The 21,307-nt window shown below is 42.7% G+C and overlaps 1 protein-coding gene across 4 annotated transcripts in view; it reads left to right on the top strand.

The window, feature by feature from the left end:
- Nucleotides 1–8,807, top strand: part of LOC111154465 (limb development membrane protein 1) — a 154,483-nt gene extending 145,676 nt beyond the window's left edge. For all 4 annotated transcript variants that reach the window (XM_022514072.1, XM_022514073.1, XM_022514074.1 and 1 more), the window contains 2 exons: nucleotides 5,380–5,541; nucleotides 8,657–8,807. In XM_022514072.1, the coding sequence (XP_022369780.1) occupies nucleotides 5,380–5,541; nucleotides 8,657–8,742 (248 nt within the window). In that variant the 3' untranslated portion in view covers nucleotides 8,743–8,807. The remainder of the gene's footprint in view (nucleotides 1–5,379; nucleotides 5,542–8,656) is intronic.
- Nucleotides 8,808–21,307: the final 12,500 nt, after the last annotated feature.

Genomic DNA, 21,307 nt, shown 5'->3' with positions numbered 1-21,307 from the left:
AAGTAGCTGCTCTTCTTCTCTTTGATCTCCTGTTGAGTTTGTAGGTGTTCAGAATGGTTTGATAACTATCTAGCCGTACTTCTGGGACCTGATGATATTTCAGTCTTCTACTCCTCCGCCATCTTGCTTTCCTACACTGAGTGATTCTTGATGATTAAACTAATCTTGCATTCCTGGGATATCCCCCACTTGGTCATGACATAGTATCTTTTTTTTTAAATTGTGTTTAATGTACTAAAATTTTGTTTAGGATTTTTGTATCTGTATTTATGAGTGCACAGATCTATAGTTCCTTTTTCTTTTTTTCTTTTTTCTTTTTTAAGATTTTATTTATTTATTTGACAGAGAGAGAAATCACAAGTAGGCAGAGAGGAGGCAGGCAGAGAGAGAGGGGGAAGCAGGCTCCCTGCTGAGCAGAGAGCCCGATGCAGGGCTCGATCCCAGGACCCTGAGATCATGACCTGAGCCAAAGGCAGAGGCCTAACACACTGAGCCACCCAGGCACTCCTGTAGTTCCTTTTACTTGTTGATGACTTTTTTCAGGCTTTGATTATGTGAGTAATGCTATCTTGATTGAAAGTATCCAGAGGTGTTTCCTCCTCTTCGATTTGCTGGATGAATGCTATACACTAAATGTTTGTGTCAGCCCCCTCCCAATTCATATGTTGAAACTTAATCCCCAGTGTGATGCTATTAGGAGGATGGTGCCTGTAGGAGATGATAGGTCATGAAATTCCACCTTCATCAATGGGATTAGTGCCCTTATGAAAGAGGCCCCAGAGAGCTCTCTTGTCCTTTTCTGCCATGTAAGGTTACAGTGAAAAGAGCTGTCTGTGAACCTGGGAGTGGACCCTCACCAAACACCATGTCTGCTGGAGCCTTGATGTTGGACTTCTAGCCTGCAGAACTGTGGAAAAAAAAAAAATGTCTGTTGTTTATAAGCCACCCAGTCTATAATATTCTGTTACAGCAGCCCTAATGGACTAAGACAGTGAGTTTTTATAGAATTGGGTTTTTTTGTTTTTCCCCTTCAGTTGATAGAGTTCATCAGTGAAGCCATCTGGGCCTGGAATTTACTTTGTGGAAGGGTTTTAACAACAAATTCACTTTATTTTATAGATAGAGGACTACTCAGCCTATTTATTTCTTCTTGAGTGAGTTTGTTTATGTGTTTTAAGGAGTTTATTTCATCTGTGTTGTCAAGTTTTTTGGCATAAAGTTCCTTTGTTATCCCTTTAGTGTAGATATACCAGTGCCCTGCTATGGTGCTAATTACCTTCTCATAGCAGATACTGGTAATTTGTGTCTTTTTTTTTTTTCTTTAATAGTATTGCTAGAGGTATATTGATTTTTTTTTTAAAGCTTATTTTATTAGAGACTGCGTGCATGAGTTGGGAGGGGGCAAAGGAAGAGGGTGAGGGAGCATCTCAGGCAGACTCCCCACTGAGCTCAGAGCCCAATGCAGGGCTTGATCCCACGACCCTGAGATCATGACCTGAGCTGAAATCAAGATCCAGATGCTTAACTGACTGAGCCACCCAGGTGCCCCAGTCTTCTTGTTTTGTCAGAGAACATTTAACTTACAAATTTATCTTGTATGACAAGATGTGTGTGTTCTTTTGGTAATCTTCCATTAAAGCCGTGGATTGTGTCAGCCATTTTTGTGAGATGCCAGCACATATGGTTTATTGATAAAGTTACTTTAATGATTGCTTCAGTGTGTCAAGCTCTATAAACTCTCAATTTCTTCTTGCTAGTAAGGAACAGGAATATATTTGCTAGAAATCAGAGTTAAGTCCGGGGGGTTAGTGAAGGTAAAATCTCGTGAATCATATTGTTGGAGGAGTAACCAGCTCTTTCCTGAAATAAGGTTTTGCACCTTGGCTCTTGTATAGGTATGAATAGAAAAAGATCTTTATTCAAGGAATTATGCATTAAGCATTTTCTACTGCATCATAGTGCGTTTTATTCACAGATAATCCAGATAATACGGCCTATGCTTAGCCACTGCTTAACTAACTAGGCTTTTCACCTTGTGTATGTTTTACTTATCTTTTAAAGAAATGACTTCAGGATGGGAGTGAGCATTCAGTATTTGACAAGGAGAGTTAAATAACAGCATTTGATAATTGAATTTTTTAGTTAATAGTATTTTAAAATATGCTGCCTTAATACCCTTTTATATGCCTTCAGAAATAGAGATTTTGAGTATTATACATTTATACCGTAAGTGTTATTAAAATTTTAAGTATTGTTACTTTTTCTTAAGTGTTGGTGCTTTTAACAAAAAAGTACATTTTACAGTTTATTGCTCTGACCTAAACCTCTCAGATGGAAGTTTAGGGAACTGATTGTTTCAGGTTTCTTGCTGTTCAGTCTTACAGAAGATTTTCATAATTGAAGACCTGCATGTGTTGTCCAGAGTGACCTTTTAATCAGACAATGTTCGTTAGATATTTAAATTCAATTTGAAAGAACAGCACCTTTAGAACTAATCTAATACTTTGTTTAGTGCTTTGGTGCACTGTAGCAATAGGCCCCTGGGTTTCTGTCTGTGAGGTCAACTTGAGATGTCCTGGGGACCAGACATATAACGAGGAGACTACTCTCTGTCTTGAGTTTCATATGAAGTCTTGACCTTGACTTTCAGGATACCAAGTTGAATCCACTAAGAAGTCCTAGTGCAAGCGCTTCCCATTGTTCATAACATACCTTCCAATGTCCCTGTGCTAAGTGCACCCTTCTCCTCACTGCGCTCTGTGTGGAACTTCTGTCCCAGTGTGGTACTGGCTGGGTTCGGGCTGGCGGCTGAGTTACCAGTTAGCGTGTTCCAATGCCCTCCAGAGTGGTTTGTCCCCAGCATTCACAGAGTAGGTCACTGGGCTATGTGAAGAAACCGTGAGAACTATTTACTTTTATTGTTCTTACTTTTTTAAAGGTCTGTCCTTTGGTATAATATAAAAGCCAGTACATACATAGTTTTAAAATAATTAAATACACATATATTGGATATATGTGTTCTAATTTTGCTAATATGTGTGTATATGTGTGTTAATTATATGTGTGGTAATTTTGCTAATGGTGGTATATGATTAAAATGTCTTGAGACCAGGTAAGACTTTTCTGGAGCATCTAGACAAGGGTTTTTATTTAGTGATCCAGCAGTTTTCTCTATAAATCAGCTTCATCATATGCAAGATTTTGTGTGTGTGTCTGTGTGTGTGTGTGTGCATCTCTGTGTTTTTCTCATGAAAAGATCTATGGCTCTCACCAGATTGTCAAAGGAGTCTTTGATCCTAAAGATCAAATAAACTACTTATCTGGAATCCTTGGGCTGAAATCACTGAAATTTGTTTTGGAAGGACTGTATCCGGTCTATAGATAACTTCCTAGGTTAAATTAAATGGTACTTTGTTTCAAAACTACAATGTGTAATTAGATCTGTATTCCTTTCCACAAAGTAAATTTTTTTGTTGATTTTTTTTTGAAGATTTTATTTGTTTGAGAGATAGCATGGGGTGGGGGACAGAGAGAGGCAGCCTCCCCACTGAGCAGGGAGCCTGATGTGGGGCTCATGGGGCTCGATCCCAGGACCCTGAGATCATGACCTGAGCCGAAGGCAGACGCTTCTCCGACTGAGCCACCCAGGTGCCCCAGACAAAGTGAAGTTTTATTAAGGCTTTTATTTGAGAAACTGCAGCCGTGCTTGTTGTCATGACTTATGATTTGTGGTCTATGTGGCATACTCTCCTGGGGTCTGGGTCCCTTCACCTTCTTTAAAAAGATATTTTATTGTATGTTTTCATTAATCTTCTCTTTAAAATATTATGGTAATTGTTGTCTCTCAAGTTCAAATACTGTGTAAATGTGGCCATAGAAGAATTACTTCTTAGAACTCGTGGGTGACTGAGTTGGTCAAGCATTTGCCTTCAGCTCATGTCACGATCTCAGGGTCCTGGGATCGAGTCCCACGTTGGGCTTCTTGCTCAGCAGGGGGCCTGCTTCTGCTTGCTGCTCTCCCTCCTTGTGCTCTTTCTCTGACAAATAAAATCTTAAAAAAAAAATTAAGAAGGAACTACCTCTTGAAACCTCCTACTATTGTGATGCTTTTGGGTATGAAGGTTTTTCTGTTGTCTGTATGCACTGCTTTTGTGGAGTCTGGCCCTGTGGGGTGATGGGATTGCTTTGGTGGGAATGAGAGCTAAGTCCAAAAGTCAGCTGATAGAGTGAAATGAAGTTGGGTCACTCTTGAAATCCTTAGACCACTCAAAAAATAAAGGCGTACAGGATTTTGTTTATATGGTCCTTTATGTTTAAAATTTTATATGGCCCCAAATAACTCCAGTTTCTTCCCGGAAGCTTGTCAGCGGCGTCGCCGGCTGTCACTCGCTAACTGCCTGACGCCGCTTACTTATCTACCAGGAGCCGGAAGAGCCCTGACATTCACGCATTCTTTCCAATAAATATTTGGCTTAGGGCACATTATTACTAAATAGAATGACTATTCGAATTATTCTTTTGAATAAAAAGACTTTAAAAAATGTGTATAGGTGAATTTAAGTAATTTCAATGTATATATGAGAAAACTGCCTTTTCTAGATTTGCCATTTTACTCTACAAGCCTGTGGTGTCCAGCTCAGGTTAATAATGCTTATCTCCACTGCCCCCCACCCCACCAACCCAGAAAGGAATCACCCTAGTTGTTGATTCGTTTATGTAGTAACTATTAGACATGGACAAGCATTGCTCCGGGCATTAGGATTATAGGGGTGAAAAAAACAAAATCCCTTTTCTCATAGAACTTACATACTAGTGGGGAAAGTCGGCAAAAAATAAACCAGAAAGGAAAAGAAGTATTTCAAGTAGCATGTGTTACAAAGATGTGTAATTAGGATAGACGACCATGGAGGGTCCAGCTGTTTTATGTGGAGGAAACAGGTGCCCTTTCTAAGGAGGTGATGTTTGACCTGGGTGCTGCACGAAGAGAGGGACCATGCAGCAGGGAGGTGGGAGCTAGAAGGGTGTGTCCAGTGTCGTCTCCTCCCTCAGTAACCTTGTTTCCTTTTTCAGTTGAGCACACTGCGTCCATTCTCTCCATGAGCAGCGCAGCAGATCTCTTGTCGGTGTGAGTGGAGTGAGTGACAAGGAAGGGACAATCACTCCAGCCTCATCACTTCCAAGAGATTGTGGCATATAGAGAGAGTAGGTTAGGACTGGCTGAGGTTGTTCCACAACATAACGATTACAAATTCTGACTGGGGTTCCAACTAACAAATGAGAAAGTCCACGGAGTTTTATCTGACTTGTACTTGATTGTGTAACGCATTTAAACATATTGTACCTGTTTTTATTAAGGGTTATTTTATTTATTTTTAACAGGAATCACTAGATTTGATCTACTTGGAGACTTTGGAAGGTTTAATTGGCTGGGAAATTTCTATATTGTATTATCCTACAATTTGCTTTTTGCTATTGTGACAACATTGTGTCTGGTCAGAAAATTCACCTCTGCTGTGCGAGAAGAACTTTTCAAGGCCCTAGGTAATCCTGAGGTTTATGGGTATTTTTCTTTCTACTAATTTTTAATTTTGTCATTTGAATTAATTTTAAATCTTCATCTGTTCATTTTTCCTACTATGTAAAACCATAGAGAGTCCATTTCTGACCCACTAGTTACTGTTTATGCTCTCCTGTGAAATTACCTCATTAAGCCTCAGCTTCATCATCTGTAAAATGGTGACAGTATCTTTTCTCAAGGACTGTTTTGAATATTAACTGGAATGTTTCTTTTAAGGGCCTGAGCAGATTCCTGGCACATCATATAAGCTCAGTAAAATCAGCTTTTTTATTATGATGAGGGTGGTCGAGGCGAGGCAAAGCTAATAACGGGCTAGAGACTTAGTTTTTGGTAACGATACCTCTTTCCATTTTTTACTTACAGATTTCTTTTGATTACTTGGACTTTCCAGGTATCAGGCTGATCCACAATTCTCCGCAGTAAGCCAGATAACTCAGGATGAAAATAATAATACTCTTGTCATTAATAGGAGGGGGGTTTTCATTATCCTGTATTCCATAAGTCGCATGCATTGCAATAGTCTTAAAAAAACTTTCAGTTTGGCTAAGATATAAAGGGTATAAATGTAACTTATGAATGAGCTTTTCATGCCCACATCAACATTAGCACTAAACATTTTATATGTTTTTATTTTATTTTATATTTTTATTAGTTTTATTTTATATTGTAGGAATACCAGGGCAGTATAAACTATCTTGCTATATAAACCCTCTTGGGTTTGGAGTAATTTTAGAATAGAAGAAGGGAAAGGCAGTGATTTATTATAGAAAATCCTGACATTAGGTCATTTACCTAACGTGACATCATTTGAACGCTTATACTTTGTGTTCCATTGTGGCTTTTAGCTATTGCAAAAGGCTACGTAGTGATTGATTCATTAAGGTCCAGATAACTTCAACCTTCTGAGCAACAAGAAAGCTTCGCACCCCACCAAGTTCTTCCAACCCCTATGATTGAAGGGATGACCTTTGGGAAGGAAAAGAGATTTCACATTACCTCCTCATCCATGTTTTACTAAATCCGCCCTGTGAGCAGGCGGCCGGCGCAGCAGTGCCTGCAGGCGGAGGTGACGTCTCACTTCAGCCGAAGCAGCGGGTACTTTATGGCTTTTCAGGCCTCGCTTTCAGAACGCTGGCCAGGTTAAAAGCTGCAGGGTGAGGCGGGAATCAGCAGCTCTCTGAGCCAAAGGTCTAAAGTTAGAACTTCCTTTTTAAGGCCACGGTAGCATCAGCGAGATGAGCTAGCCGTGTGTCGGATCACCCCCCCCCCCCCCGTCCCGGTCACCAACATGGATGGTTGTACATGAAGTGCAGTGAGTTTGGTTTTGAGTCAAGTATTCTGGATGTCTTCTTTTGAAGGAAGTCTTTATTAATATAGTGAAATTTCGGTCAACCTAAGGTGAGGTCCCGTGTGTTGTGTTGGCTCTTTGACCATAACAGGCAGTAGAATTATCCAGACTTGTGTAAAACTAATAGATAGATTTGCTTTTTTTGCCCAAGTGTTTTCTGTTACTCTTTGGAATGCTTGAGGGAAGAAATGCATTATACATAGAAAAAGATCCTCATTACGTATATGTAATAGTGTGTGATCTGAGATCTTAAATCTGATTTCATTGGGAATCATAATTTGATTACAAAATTTAACCATCTCCCCCCGTCCCTTTGTTTTGTAGTCCTTTCTGCCGCTGCTGTGTCCGTTCATAAGGATAGTACCTGTCTCAGAGTATCTGTACACAGCAGCTAAAAACCTGATCGTGGGGGAGGGGATTGCTTCTGCAGAGAGAGACATCGCAGTTTTGTTTTTTTTTTTAAAGATGTGGACCCTGTGCTGCACCCAAGTTTTAGAAGTAATAATGGAAATAATCTATCCTCCAAGGAGATTCCTTTTCACTTCAGGCATTGATTACCCCACTGCTGCTCTCTCCACTGACTTCCTTTTCTAACAGACCCTGTTTAAAGGCGCTTCCCCACACCCTGCAGCCATGGGTTCCTGTTGTCACTCAGTGGTCTGGCCATTCCCGGCGCCAGAACTGTTGCTTGGATTGGATTGCTTTCTTTTTTCCTTCCCATTCATCCATCATAGACAGGGTTAATTTTACCTTTTCTTTCATTAAGATATGCAGGTGGTAGAAACTTCAAAATTCAAAGTGCTGTGTTGACTTAAGAGCAGTATAAAATTGCTTAACAGCCAGGTAGACAGACTTCTGGAATCTTAGGGGAATCGAATCTTATCCAAGTGTGTTTTTGATGTGTCACAAAGGCTGAGCCTCATAAAAATGTTTGCTCACCATCTTTTCCATAGATGAGCTGGTTATGTATTCTCAAACATCGCTGGTGCTTCATTTGATTAATAAGTGCTGAGAGCTTTGGTGCCACATAAACTCTTACATTTCCTTCTGCCTGTTTTCCCTGTTGCACAGTATTGTTGTATATATCAGGTATATTATGTAAATGACTGATGGGTGATACAGAGGGAAACTAATGTAACTTTTAAAGATAGTGATAATTTTTTATTCTGTGAAGTATCTTTGAATGAAGCATTTATGTTCCATTTATTCTTTTGCCATTTCTTCTCCTTTTCTTTTTGCCATGTTCTCCATTGTTTCTCCTCTTAATTACATGCTTCATACTTTGGTGGGTCTTTCTGTATGTCTTCCTGTATGTATACTTGCTTGTGTGTATTTTAAAACAAAAGTGGGATCATACTTGTCTCGGGTTAGTTCCCCTGGGAAGCGCACTTCGGGACTGGGACAAGCTTGGAGGAGCAGGTGTATGAGAGGGTGCTCTTAGGATTGGTGTGGAGGGCAGGAGGTGGAGAAGGAACTCCAGAGAGAAGAAACCAGAAGCTTCCTTGGGCCCCAGAGCTGCACAGAGTTGAGGAGAAGGCATGGCTTCCTGAGAGACAACTGTCCTCTGCTTAGGCCCCCAGGGAGCCTCCAGTGAGGACAAGAGATCTTTCACCCTAAAGGTGTCTGGCCAGCACATCACAGCTTTCTCAGTACTTGACACTCCTCGTTAGCCCTCTGCCCACCTATGCCACAGTACATCATTTCTCACCATTTTCTTAATTTTTCTGCAGGGCTTCATAAGCTCCACTTATCAGATCCTTCAAGGGATTCAGAAACATCAAAGCCGTCTGCAAACGGGCATCACAAAGCGCTGTGAGACACGCAGCAGCACTCCGCGAGCCAGGCCCTGGGAGCCCCACACTCCTGACGTCCCCGCCGGTCCGAAATGACGCGCGCTGACTGGGCTTCACATTCAGGGCCGGGGCCTGGCAGCACCGTTTCTTTCATAACCTCCTGAGAACTGGGCCGCCACAGGCCTCCTCCTTTAGCCGCGTGAAGGACCCCCACAGTTTCCAGCCAGACGCGGCTCCGTAGGGCAGCACATTCTTCTGGGGACACGTTCGCTTGCATCAGTTGATACAGTCACCCTGTGGGAATGTCAGAAAAGGCAGACTTGGGGGCTTTCTAAGAATTCAGTTCAATCCCATTATGTATTTTATTCAGAATGAAGAAGGCATCATGAAAGGCATCCTTGGTATTTGGATGTGAAGTGAAGGCCTCGCAAAAAAGCAGGTTTCCGGCGCCATCATCGCAGTGGGTGCATTGGAGCGGTAGTGCGCAGAGCTGTTGTTCACGTCCTTAAAGAAAAAGACAAGCGCGTAGTTCTGGTTTATATTTCAGAATGATACGATTGGACTTTGGGTCAAGGGAAAAAGACGAAATTCTTTCGAAAACCTGATCCGCGGTAGAACAGCATGGGAAACCTTCCACTGTACGGAGTGTGGTCAGCTACGTAGGAAGTATTCTGTGATCCTAGTTCTCTGACATCTTATGTGTGTAGAATTCAGTATTACCTCTCGTAACATAGTTGCCGGTGTCGAATACACTTGTAACTTAGATTTTGCCTTATAGGCTATATGTACACTCAATTTTTTTAAGCTTTTTTTCTAAAGTCTCTCAGTTCCTTGTTCTCCTGTGTCCATTATGAAACTACAAATGCTCTGTGGTAGAAACCCCTTTTGTCAACACATTCTTCAGGCCTGGGCTCCTTTTGTATATGCCAGTTTAAACCTCAGACTCACTAAAGTTACCAGTTTGACACCCAGGTGCACAGTATCAGCATTCATGATGTAAGAATAGTTTTTCAGTGTTTCATGATCTGATAATCATTCAGTTACTAAGTTGTAAATAATTCTGGGGGTGGCTTCTTGACATTAAGTCCACTGCATAAAAACTGTAAAATTGTACTCTGTGTTACCATCCATCCCCTAGGATAGAGTACTGGAAATCGTGCATGCAGAAATAAGAGATGAGCCCCTTTGCACACACTTCGAAGTTACATAGTCTCTATAAATACCTATGTTCACATGCACTATGTGTATGGCAACAGATTGTCTGTGTTCAGACAAAAGTAAAAGAACATTTTTCTCAAATTGTTGAGTTTAAAGGGTTTTTTTTTTTTGGAGAAATTTATGAAAATCAGGCTATATATACTTGACATAAAAAATTTCCACTTAGAGCCAAAATAATAAGAAAATTTTATCTGTGTAATCCTAAGTTCCATTGTGTACACCTCTCCTTTATTTACACCTCTGCATTTCCTTCCGAGCTTCTCTGCTCATTAAAATACAGTCCAGTTTTAAAATAAAAGAACATTTTGTGATTCTAAACAACACTCCGTAAATTGGTGAATCTCTCCACATAGGATCTGCATACTGAGAAAATTAATAGAAGTTGGCCATTTCCTAATTTCACTGGTAGTTACACCTATTTAAACATTAATTGCAGGCTATGGTTTTTCTGAAATTTGCTTGCAATCCATATTTTGAGCAAACTAGGTCAAGGGGAAAAGAAAAAGAAAGTTCTTTACATAAAAGAACCTCACTTGTAACTTACACTGGTTTCTGGGCACATCCATAGGAAGTTCTTGGGTATTTGTAAGATGTCTGAAAATTTCTGAGTAAAATATTAAACTTTTCAATGTCTGTATCATTTCTTTGTTCATTTGAAAGTTTCTTTCCATTGGAAAACTTAGGCTCGGTTTGGATTAGTAAACAGTGGAATGTATTATAAATTCTTACAGCTGTTACCGGGGGCATCCTCATTGCTTTTGAGACAGGATACAGCTCACATGGAGGGACGGTTGGAACCTTGGGTCTCAGACGCCTTCTGTGGGGACAAGTGCAGGTGATTACACACCGTTTGCTGCGTGAGTGCAGCAGCGTGGGGTTCCGCAAAGAGTTTATTCCTGGTGACGTACGCAGGAGTCTTCCTCTTGAGTGAGAGACTTAGTCTGAACACAGATGCTTCCCTTGGACACACTGGAGGCTGCACGAGGCCACGACAGAAATGGGTGGCAGCACACTAAGGCCAAGCACTTGAAGTCTGGTAAGCACAGGAGCACTTCAAGCCTTTCATTCGTTGTAGTTGTGCCGGCGAAGGAGGAGGCAGGTGGCCTGTGCCCACGGTTAGGGCGGCCCCAGGGATGGCCCCGGTGTTCTCACTGGGTGCGGGGCATCTAGGTGACTGTGTGAAGTCAGACGCTCTGTTGACTCTTTCTCACCTTAGGATCCACTTGAAGGGGCATTAGACACTGTAGTTAAACAGTTTCTGGAGGCGACTTACCAACTCTAAATGTTAATTGGTTCTGCAGTACTCATTTTGAAATTCTAAGTTTTATGGATGATAACATTTGTAATTTTTACTGACTTTTCCAAAATATTTCTTAGATTCAGTATTTACTTAGCTTTACATATATTCTTTATAAAAACAGACCTGCTCTAAGAGAAGAGACTGTGTAAAAATTGCACACACATGCACGCTCACACGTGCGCACACACACGCAGCTACTTCAGGCCACACCATGAGGCTGACTGATCACTGGATGAGAATGAAGTCTTCTGCATGGTTTGACTCTTGCATGTGATCGAGGAGTGCACTGCGCGCCCCCGTTCTCAGGGGCTTGGACATCAGCCTTGCCTTGCTGGAGCACAGTAGACCTGTGTGCGCGCCCATAACCACTTAAGCTGCCCGCAGCACAAGCTCACGTCCTTTGAAAACCCTGTGTGGTTTTCTTCGTTAGCACAGTATTTAATGTATAAAGGCAGAGTTCTTAAAATAATTTTTTAAAAATAGGAGTATATATGCAGTACTGACTTAAAAACTGGTGTGTTACTTTAAAAATAATGTTTAGATGCACTGGTATGTTACTTTTGTTTACAGAGTGTTTTGTTTACAAATCATCTGTTGGCCTTGTTTGTTTCTATGAGATACTTTTAGTGTGACTTTAAATGTCTTAGAAATTAAAATTTTACAAAAAGTGATTTCATGTTTTGGTTTAAAAGCATTCAAATGTGTTTTTATTTTTGTTTTAAATCTTAAATACCATTGTGGCTAAAAATTAAGGGTGTATGTACGTTACTTCCATGTCAATTTTATAAAGGGCAGTAATGGTTCTGGTGAGGTGTTGGACTGGGGAAGAAACGAACGTTTTCTCTCTCTTTTTGTTGTGGAGTTATTGGTAGATGAATTTCTTCCAGCCATTTGCAGCTAAAACGTAGCATCAGCAATTGAAATCATGTAAGTCATGTCATTGTTTGAGTTTCTTAGATGTGTTTGATTCTTCTAATCTCTTCCATAAAAGGACTGAGCCACGCCTTCTTGGTTGGGTCTAGCAGCTTAATCCAGAGCTCTCAGAAGAGTAAATGGCATCGGCATCTGGTGAACTCACTGACACAGAAGCCTTTGCAGCAATGGCTCCAGCTTTCTGACCACAGGAAGAAATACTTTTTGCATCGTGACACACACACACTTCTATACACGTGAACAAATATTTAACAAAATAGTACCTACTTTTATGTATGTGATGAGTGCTGGCATTTTGTTCTGTTTTTTAGAATACTAGACACAAACCGCACTAATACTAGTGAATGGTCAACTTTCTTTTGAAAAACATGATTTCCAGGATCGAGTTGAAAGATGAATGAACACAAAAACTTTTTTTGGCTTTTGAATATTAGGTAAAATTCATTATTGCAAATACTACTGAAGCCAAAGTATTATCTATGCATGTTACTTGTTGCACTGCAAAAAAAATGTAATTAAAATCAATAGAAATTGCTGAAACTCCAAAAAATGGATTTTAAAATTTCAAAACAAGGTGTTTGATCCATATTTCTTGGAGGAGTAGAGCTGGGACCTAGTTTTGAAGAGAAGTTATTTAACTTCCTACTCTGTGTGGTTCGAATAGGTAAAAGTGTTTTCAAGTTCAAATGTGATCAAATAGGAAATTCAGACAAAACCCAGTTATTCTTGAATGTGATTTTGGTGTTACATTCTTCCTGAACATGCTGGAGAAGTCAAGTTCAGAAGCACAGGTTTTGAGAAAGTAGGGTGGCAGCCCCTGATGGGTATTATTCCTGAGGATCAGTGTGGGCAGGAAGACCTTCAGTGTCTGAGTGTGAGGAGGTAGAGGTTTAAATATGAATCTGAGGAAGGAAGTTTTGTCAGTTATTAAAAATCCTGTGTGAATGTTTTAATGTCTTCTCCCTTGAAAAGCTCTTACTGAAAGATAGGCTGCTGGCCGACAGTTGGCCTCCAGGAACCCAGGACATGCTGTAGTATCGAGTGGCTGTAGCTGTTCTGTCACGCCGTGTAGCTGGTACAGCATACCGAATGGCCAGAAGTACTAACAAATAGTTTTTTACATAAATCTTAGCACATTGTTCTCTTACTGCTTTAGAGAGCAGCAGTGAAAACTTCTCTTTTTCTGTATTCTCAATACTTCACTTTTAGCCACCAAATGTGTGTGGGGTTTTTCTGCACCAAACTATTCTCCCAGTTCTCTGTGGATAGCACATCAGTGTCCCTCAGTTTGATTTAATTCTGACACTGTGTACGTGAAGTTAGTACAGACCCTGCAGGTTAAGGGCTCAGTCCCATAACACTGGTTCCCCACCCTCACTTCAGAGGCCAGTCCCAAGTCCAGGCTGACCCATGTGCTTTGACCAACTAGCTCTAGATCAGGGGTTGTCACCACATCCTCCGGTTCAGTGATGTGCTGGAGCAGCTCCCAGGACCCTGGGACCCATTTACCTTACGAGATGACCTGTTTACTACAGAGCCTGCACCTCAGGAATCCCAGATGGAGGAGACGCACAGAGCCAGGGATGGGGGTGCCCTCAGAGCTCCTGTGCTCTCTCCAGGTGCACCAGCCTCCCAGCACCCCCATGCTCTTACTGACCCGGAAGCTCTCTGAATCCCTTCAGTTAGGTGTTTCTGTTTTTGTTTTTATGGAAGATTCACTATATACACATGATTGATTAAAGGATTGGCCACTAGTGATTAGTGGCCACGACCTCCAGCCCTTCCCCACTCCCCAGAGGTCAGAGGGGGGACCAGAAGTAGTTGGTTCCACTGGCCATCATTAGGGGCTTTCCAAAAGACAACCCATTAGCATAAGCTCAGATGTGGTTGAAAGGGGCTTCTTACAAATATCAAAAGACACCTTGATCTTCTTATCACTTAGGAAATTCCACAGGTTTTAGCTCTGTGCCAGGAATAGGGAGGAAGACCAAATACATATTTCTTACAAATTACTTGGAGGGGTTCGGTTTGGAGCAGCGGCCTGCATCGGGCGACCCAGTACCACTATTTACGAGGTACTAAGGTCTTGGCTCAAAGACAATGCACATTTTCAAACTGCTTCCAGAAGTAACCCTGCCAGTTGGTATGTACTCTCATCAACAGCGTGTGAAGTTGTGTTTCACTAACACTGGGTCTTGCCGGTCTTCTACGTTAGTGCCCACCTGAGAGGCAAATACTTGTTTTTCTTTGCATTTGTAACAGCTATTGGGAACTTAAATTTTATCAGCTATTTGCATTTCGACTTTTGTGAATTATCATTAAATACATTTAGCCTATTTTTCTGCTGGTATTTCTAATATAGAGTTTTTACAAAAACTCTATATTATGGATTAAATTTTTGTCTTTCTGATGTGTGTATTTTTCCTGGTTGTTTTTTTAACTTGTCCACATTGGGGCTTTTTTTTCTATATGGAAATTTTAAATTCTGAAGTAGGCAAAATTTACAATTTCCTATAATTTTTTGGCATCATACTTAGACCTTCCCTACTCTCAGACTTCTAAAATATTTCCCAATATTTTCCTTATCTACTTGAAATATAATTCACATATTACAAAATTGACTCTTAAAGCACATGATTCCTTGATGTGTAGTATATTCCTGGGGTTGTGCAACCGTCCTCACCACGTGATCCCACATTATTTTAATTACCCCAAACCTAACTACTTTTATGTCTTTTTTTTTTTTTTTTCATAATTCATCAACACTTGATCTGGACTTATTTTGTTGAAGGGGATGAGATAATGGCTGTGCAGAGATGTCAGTGGCCGCACAGCAACCGTTGGTGCCAGGCAGCCCAGCCCCTGTTTTATTCAGGGTGGCAGTGTGCCCAGCTTCCCGTGCAGGTAGGCGTGGACGTGGGGCTGGGATCTGACCTGGGTGTTCGTGCAGCCCATCCCCTGGGACCTCCGGAAAGATGACTTGAAAGCAGCCATTCAGCCAGAGCAAGCACCATCCCACCTCCCCCGTTCCCTCCTGCTGACGGTGCCGTGCCTGGGACCGGATGGGACAGCGGGGACTCCCAAGAGCCACTTCGGATCGCGACTACCCGTGAAGACAGCTGGGAGAGTTTGGATGGCCCCTGAGTGCTCCGCTGCCCCGCCGCCCTGCCTGGCTTCTGTGGAGACGGCGACTCCTCGTGTGTCCAGACTGCCGCATTCAGGTCTGATAGGAGCGCCCGAACGCAATTCTAACCTGTCCTTGACTAGTTTTACTGTTTCCCCAAATGACAGGCCAGTGTGGCAGAACCATATATTAAACAGTGTGTGTGATTTGAATGCTGTTCCCATGAACTAAATGTCCATAAAAATTGAGCTTTTTTCCCTAAATTTTATGTTCCAAATCCTCTAATTAATGTATCTCATAAACTGATTTCGAAGAATGTTCTCCTCCGTTAATGTACGAAACAAATGCTAATCTTGTGTTTTGAATTATTAATACTTAAATTTACGCTTCTGTAGTTTTCTGGTCAGTGACTCGCTCTTCTGTCTGGAAACCTCCAGTTAATATGGTGACTTTACCATATACACTTGAATTATAATTTGGAAGATGTATTCTTTTAGACACATTAGCACTTACGTTGGCAAAGAAAATTCGTATTCACAAAACATTCCAGAGACAGTTGACAAAATTTGAATAAAATGTGTACATTAGTTAACACTTCTGTACCATTGTCAGTTCTGCCGTAGATAATGTTACTGCGGTGTGTTGACACGAGGGGAAGCTGGTGAAGGGCATATGGGAAGTCTATTTTTGCAACTGTTTAATCATTTGCAACAATTTAAAGTATTTAAAAATCCCAGAGATATTGTGTAAGAAAGAATTGTGCTGTAAAATAATTATACTTTGTTCAGAAACATGTACCTAAAAATTTTAACTCATCTGCAAGGTGCCCTCAGGATGGAAGCCGTGTACTTGGGGAGGGAGGAACGGAAACAAGTGTGTGATGTCCAGGGCACAAATGTCTGTGGTCCCTGACGGGCCCATCTCAGCCCTGCAGACGAGGCCTAGTGAGGCTGCATCTGGAGACGATCGTGTCTTCACAAAGACCTCGCACACCCAGTACAGGCTCGCACAGGCGTCCTTGGAAACTGTGCCACAGCTGTTTCCTTGACAAGCTGTGTGTGTGTTTCCACACACAGGCCCGAGAACCTTGCAATTTTTCAACAAAACTCATGGAAAATCCGCCAAGGCCAGTGCAGTCTTTGATCTCAGGTCTTTCCCTCTCTGAGCCGAAATAGGTCATAACTTAGGCTTATGAATTTAATATGACTGCTGATTATTGGGGCTGATAAAGGACTTTATTCCATAATACTATTGGGAGAGCCAGAGATAAAAATTTCAAATTCTTATACCATTTTAGAGAGAGGTTAGATGTGTGTCCACACCCCTGCAGAAAGCGGAAAGCAAACATGGGTTTGGGTTCAGAACACACCACTCTCATATAGCGAATATTTTAAGCTGAAAGACTTCGAGGTTTACCCTTCTTCCTTTAAAGAGGTCCAAGACCCACCTGTGGGAGGCGGCCTCCTGGTACCCAGAGGAAAGGAGCACCCTCACCTCCAAGAATCCTAACAGGCCTTGCCGAGTTCCCCGATCTACACGCTTGCCTCACACTTCCCAACCTGTTGTGTTTCCCACAACTGCCTGCATCTCATCAGATGGGGTGAAGTAGGTCTGTCTTTGGGTCTTCGTCTCTTTAGGAAGCCTCCTGCAGCAGGCGGAGCTGGCGCTGAACGTCTCTGGGTGCTTTCCTCCCGCTGAGCAGGCTTTGTCGGGTTAATTTTTGGACCCAGCCAGGGATCCAAGAGGGTCAAGGAAGACTTTTCCTCCCCTCTGCTGTCTTTTAATACAGTTCGTATTTTCATCTTGACCCCAGGTGCATCCAGACAACTGCTCTTGCTCCCGGTCGTCAGCCACCGATGAGCTCTGCTCAACTCGAAGTTTCCTCGGCGGGTGCTTCCCGACGTCTGGCAGTCACGTCCGCCGAGTCACTGTGCATTGCCTGAGTGCGTGGCTTTAGAAAACGAGGTTAAGCAATGGCACTCTTCAGAGCCAGTTATGCTATGGGTGCTGTACTAGGGTGTCGCTGTGGTAATCAATCTAAAAGAAAACTGCACGCCCGGGACGTCCTGGCTACAAAGTAGGGCATTGGTCTCCGCGGCTTCCCTCCCCGGTGTGCCTGTGTGATACGCGCGTGGCACACAGGTGGTGGGGGCGGCGCTCAGTTCAAAATGCGCGCTTTTGCCACTTCAGCATTTTATAGATTTAGTCAGCATTCACGAATCACAAAAGTTCCGCAATACCACGGCTGTTTTAGCTATATTATAGCTGTAACCTCAGTGTCTTTTCTTAATTGAAATATCTTTGTCATATAACATTCTATTCGTTGCAGGTGCATAACATAATGAATATATATATATACTCTCCACAGCTTTCCAATATGCAGTACAGTACTGTTAACTGTTGTCCCATGCTGTACATGACATCAGCAGGACTTCCTTTATACCTGGAAGTTTGTACCTTTGATCACTTCCACCCGTGTCACCCACTCCCCATCCCCCACTGTAGGCAACCCCCAATCTGTGTTCTGTGTATCGATGAATCTGGTTTTTTTGTTGTTGTTTTTCAGAGTCCACATATAAGAAAGATCATACGGTATCTGTCTGTGTCTGACTGACTTCATTTAGTAGGATGCCTTTAGGGTCCGTCCACGTCCCAAAGGGCAGGATTTCCCTTTTTACAGCTGCAGTGTGTGTGCATGTATGTGCAGTGCATCTGGACACCGCAGTTTTATCCGTCTGTTGTTGGACACTCAGGCTGTTTCCATACTTTGACTATTGTGAATGCTGCTGCAGTGGACACGGGTGCTAATACCTTTTTGAATTAGTGTTTTCATTGTCTTTGGGCAAGTGTACAAAAGTGGAATTGCAAAGTCACATGGTAGGTCGACTTTAGTTTTCTGAGGAACCTCCACACTGTTTTCCACAGGGTCTGCACCAGTTTGCTTTCCCACCAGCAGCGCATCTTTTCACGTGCCTGTCGGCTGTCTGTGTGTCCTTGGGAAGATGTCTGCTCGGATAGAACCATTTTTAAATGGGACTGTTTGGTTTGCTGTGAGGTTGTATGAGTCCTTTATCTATTTGGATATTAATCCCTCAGCAGGTATGTGACATGCAAACATTTTGTCCCATTCAGTAGGTTGCCTTTTCATTTTGTTGCGGGGTTTTTTTTGTTTTTTATTTTTTGGGTTTTTTCGGTTTGGTTTTGGTTTTGGTTTTGTTTGCTGTGCAGAAGCTTCTGTTTGATGCGGTCCTGCTTGTTTACTTTTGCTCTTGTTGCCTTTGCTGTTGGTGTCAAATCCAAAAAGTCATCACCAAGACTGATGTCCAAGAGCTTACCACCGTGTGTTCCTCTAGGAGTTTTATGGTTTCAGGTGTTAGGTTCAAGTATGTAATCCATTTTGAGTTGACTTGTGTGTGTGGTGAGATAGTGGCCCAGTTCCGGTCGTCTGCATACGGCTGTCCAGGTTCCCAGCAACGTTTGTTGAAGAGAATGTCCTTTCCCCATTGCATATTCTTGGCTCCTTTGTCATAAATTAATTGACCTTATATGTATGGGTTTGTTTCTGGGCTGTCTGTTTCACTGACCTGTTTTTATGCCAGCGCCATATTGCTGTTGGTGTCAAGAGAGTAAGCATTTTTAACTGGGAGGTATGCTTTTGAAGTAGTAGAGAATCTGGCAACATTAAGTCCCATATTTTGGAAACCTGGCAAACAACTGCTTTCTTTGCTAACCCGTTACCTGCTTGGTTGCAGAAGGCATTTGAGTTTGCCCAGTTTGCTAGAATAAGAAATCCGACCCACCCATTGTTTATTTATTTGTATTTTTGTTGACATTTTTTTTGCATATAGTTGACACACAGAGTCATAGTTTCGGGTACACAACGTTAGCTACCGTCTGTCACCATCATATCATTGACTGTATTCCCTATGCTGTGTCATTCATTTAATTTAAGTGGAAATTCTGGCGCTGCTGGTGGCTCGCCTCAGAGGGGTCCGGGCGGCTCCGTCCGCAGGCGCACTTCATGGGCTTCCCGCTTTTCCGGACAGTGGTTAACTGTTTTGCACATCTGTTGTCTATTCAGGTCTGTCCATTTACGTGCAGATTGTCTTGTATGGAAGAAGCAAACAGTCCTGGGACTTACTAGGAAGTAAATTTGAAACTTCAGCAATATGTGTCAAAATAGCACTAGAGGTGATTTCCCATGAGACTCCGTGACGCGCACGGTCAGTGCGCCCTTACACGCATTCCAGACGGGCCGGCCAGATGCTCTACAGGGAGCACCCCAGCAGGCTGCACCAGAGCGAGCGTCACAGAAGCCGCTGTGGTTGGCAGTGCTGTGGCCAGCATACAGAGGGACATTTTACAAAATCTGTCCCATGAAACTCACCACTGCATATCTGAAGGGACGCCTAAGTGGGCACCATTTTATTGTGTCATTTAATTTTGTCTTTATGGTAAAAGTCATGTCTGAGGACGAGCAGTGGTTGCCCATGAGGTGAGAATATGTACGTGTGAACGGCGGGCTCCCCCGCGGTCAGGTCTGGACCCCCGTGGTGCTAAGGTGCAGCCTGGAAGCCTGGCCGCCACGAGCTCACACAGATCCGAAGGGGCGGTGGCAGGAGGATGTCAGCTCACTAACTCCTCACAGCTGATCCTCTTGAAATGCCATCTGTAGGCGGCTCCTCCAAGGCCTTCCCAATTACCAATTCAAAGAACAGAAGAAAGGAAACACTTATTTAAAAAAAAAAAAAAAAAAGAGTAGTCATTCTTTCCTGAACACTTGCCTTATTTTTTACTCATGGACATGATGCAAGTGTAACAGACATGAGTGTCCCTTTTGGGTCCACGACTAGGGAGCTCAGAACCGAGCGGGCATTGCTCCTAAAGCAAGTGCACGTGGGTGTTTGTGACGTGTAGCTCGGCCTCCTTCCTTCCCCTTTTCGTTTGCACTCTTGTTGCTTTCTCTTCTTTGGTTCCGCCTGAGTTTGTGCTTTCTTGTACTCATCAGAACTCTTTGGTTGCAGGTGCCAGAAACCAAATTCACAAAGCTCAGGGAACGTACCTGGATCTAACTCACAGTTTGGAGCCAAGCCCAGCCGAGCCCACTGCAGGCCACCAGCCCATGTCCAGCAAACGGGAGGCAGGTGCTTGTCGCAGCAAGCGCTGTTCCAGCGACAGGACTCATAAGCCCTATTCCCTGTCCTAGGAGTTTACTCATCAGCATGGTGATAAGCCGAGTACCCAACGACGGCAATGTGAACATGATTACGATGATGGATTTCAGTAGAATCACAGAATTTTCCTTTCTCACATCCTCCACTGATGCCCACTTCTTGGGACCCCAACTTTTTCTTGGTCAGTGACCTAGTTTTTATACAAGAGACCTGAGGCTGTGCTATAATCGTACAGAAGTATGCATGGGTTTTGTGACTTGACCTGAAAATGTGTCATCATCGTCAAGCTGCCCAGAGAAGCAGCTACTCCGCCGAAGTCCTCATTTATTATCCTGTGGTCAAGAGTTGGGTCTCCCCAAGCCTTTGATGGGAATGCCATTCCAGAAGTTTTTTTAATAAGAAAGTGACCTGATTTGACATTGATTGTCACAGCTGCCCGAGACTCACCCCTGAGCACTCACGAGATTTTCACTGCCCTCATCCCCAGTAAGGACCAATTCCAGATGCCATCCCCACTGATTTCCCTGACTTTGCTGCCTACAACTCACTAATTCTACGTCAAGTAAAGTACTCGGTTGTGTAGAGCAGAAATGGATTCTGCCCACATACACAGGAAAAAGTTTACTGGAAGGATATGGAGCAGCACAGAGGTCAGTGGGAAAGCTTGAGAAATGGGGTCAGAAGGTAGGCAGGCCTGCAGGGAGTCTGGGCAGCAAGACCCAGGTCATCATCCCCAGGAACATGTTGGGATATGGCCACACGCAGTCCTCAGTGGACTCTGTCACTCAAAGACCCATGCAAATGTGGACTCTCCCTCCAGCTTCCAAGATTGGGGCAGT

The sequence above is a fragment of the Enhydra lutris genome, unplaced genomic scaffold (assembly GCF_002288905.1).
Source record: "Enhydra lutris kenyoni isolate GAN:26980312 unplaced genomic scaffold, ASM228890v2 scaffoldscaffold37, whole genome shotgun sequence".
Taxonomy (NCBI): domain Eukaryota; kingdom Metazoa; phylum Chordata; class Mammalia; order Carnivora; family Mustelidae; genus Enhydra; species Enhydra lutris.
This window is presented reverse-complemented; position numbering and strand designations above follow the sequence as displayed.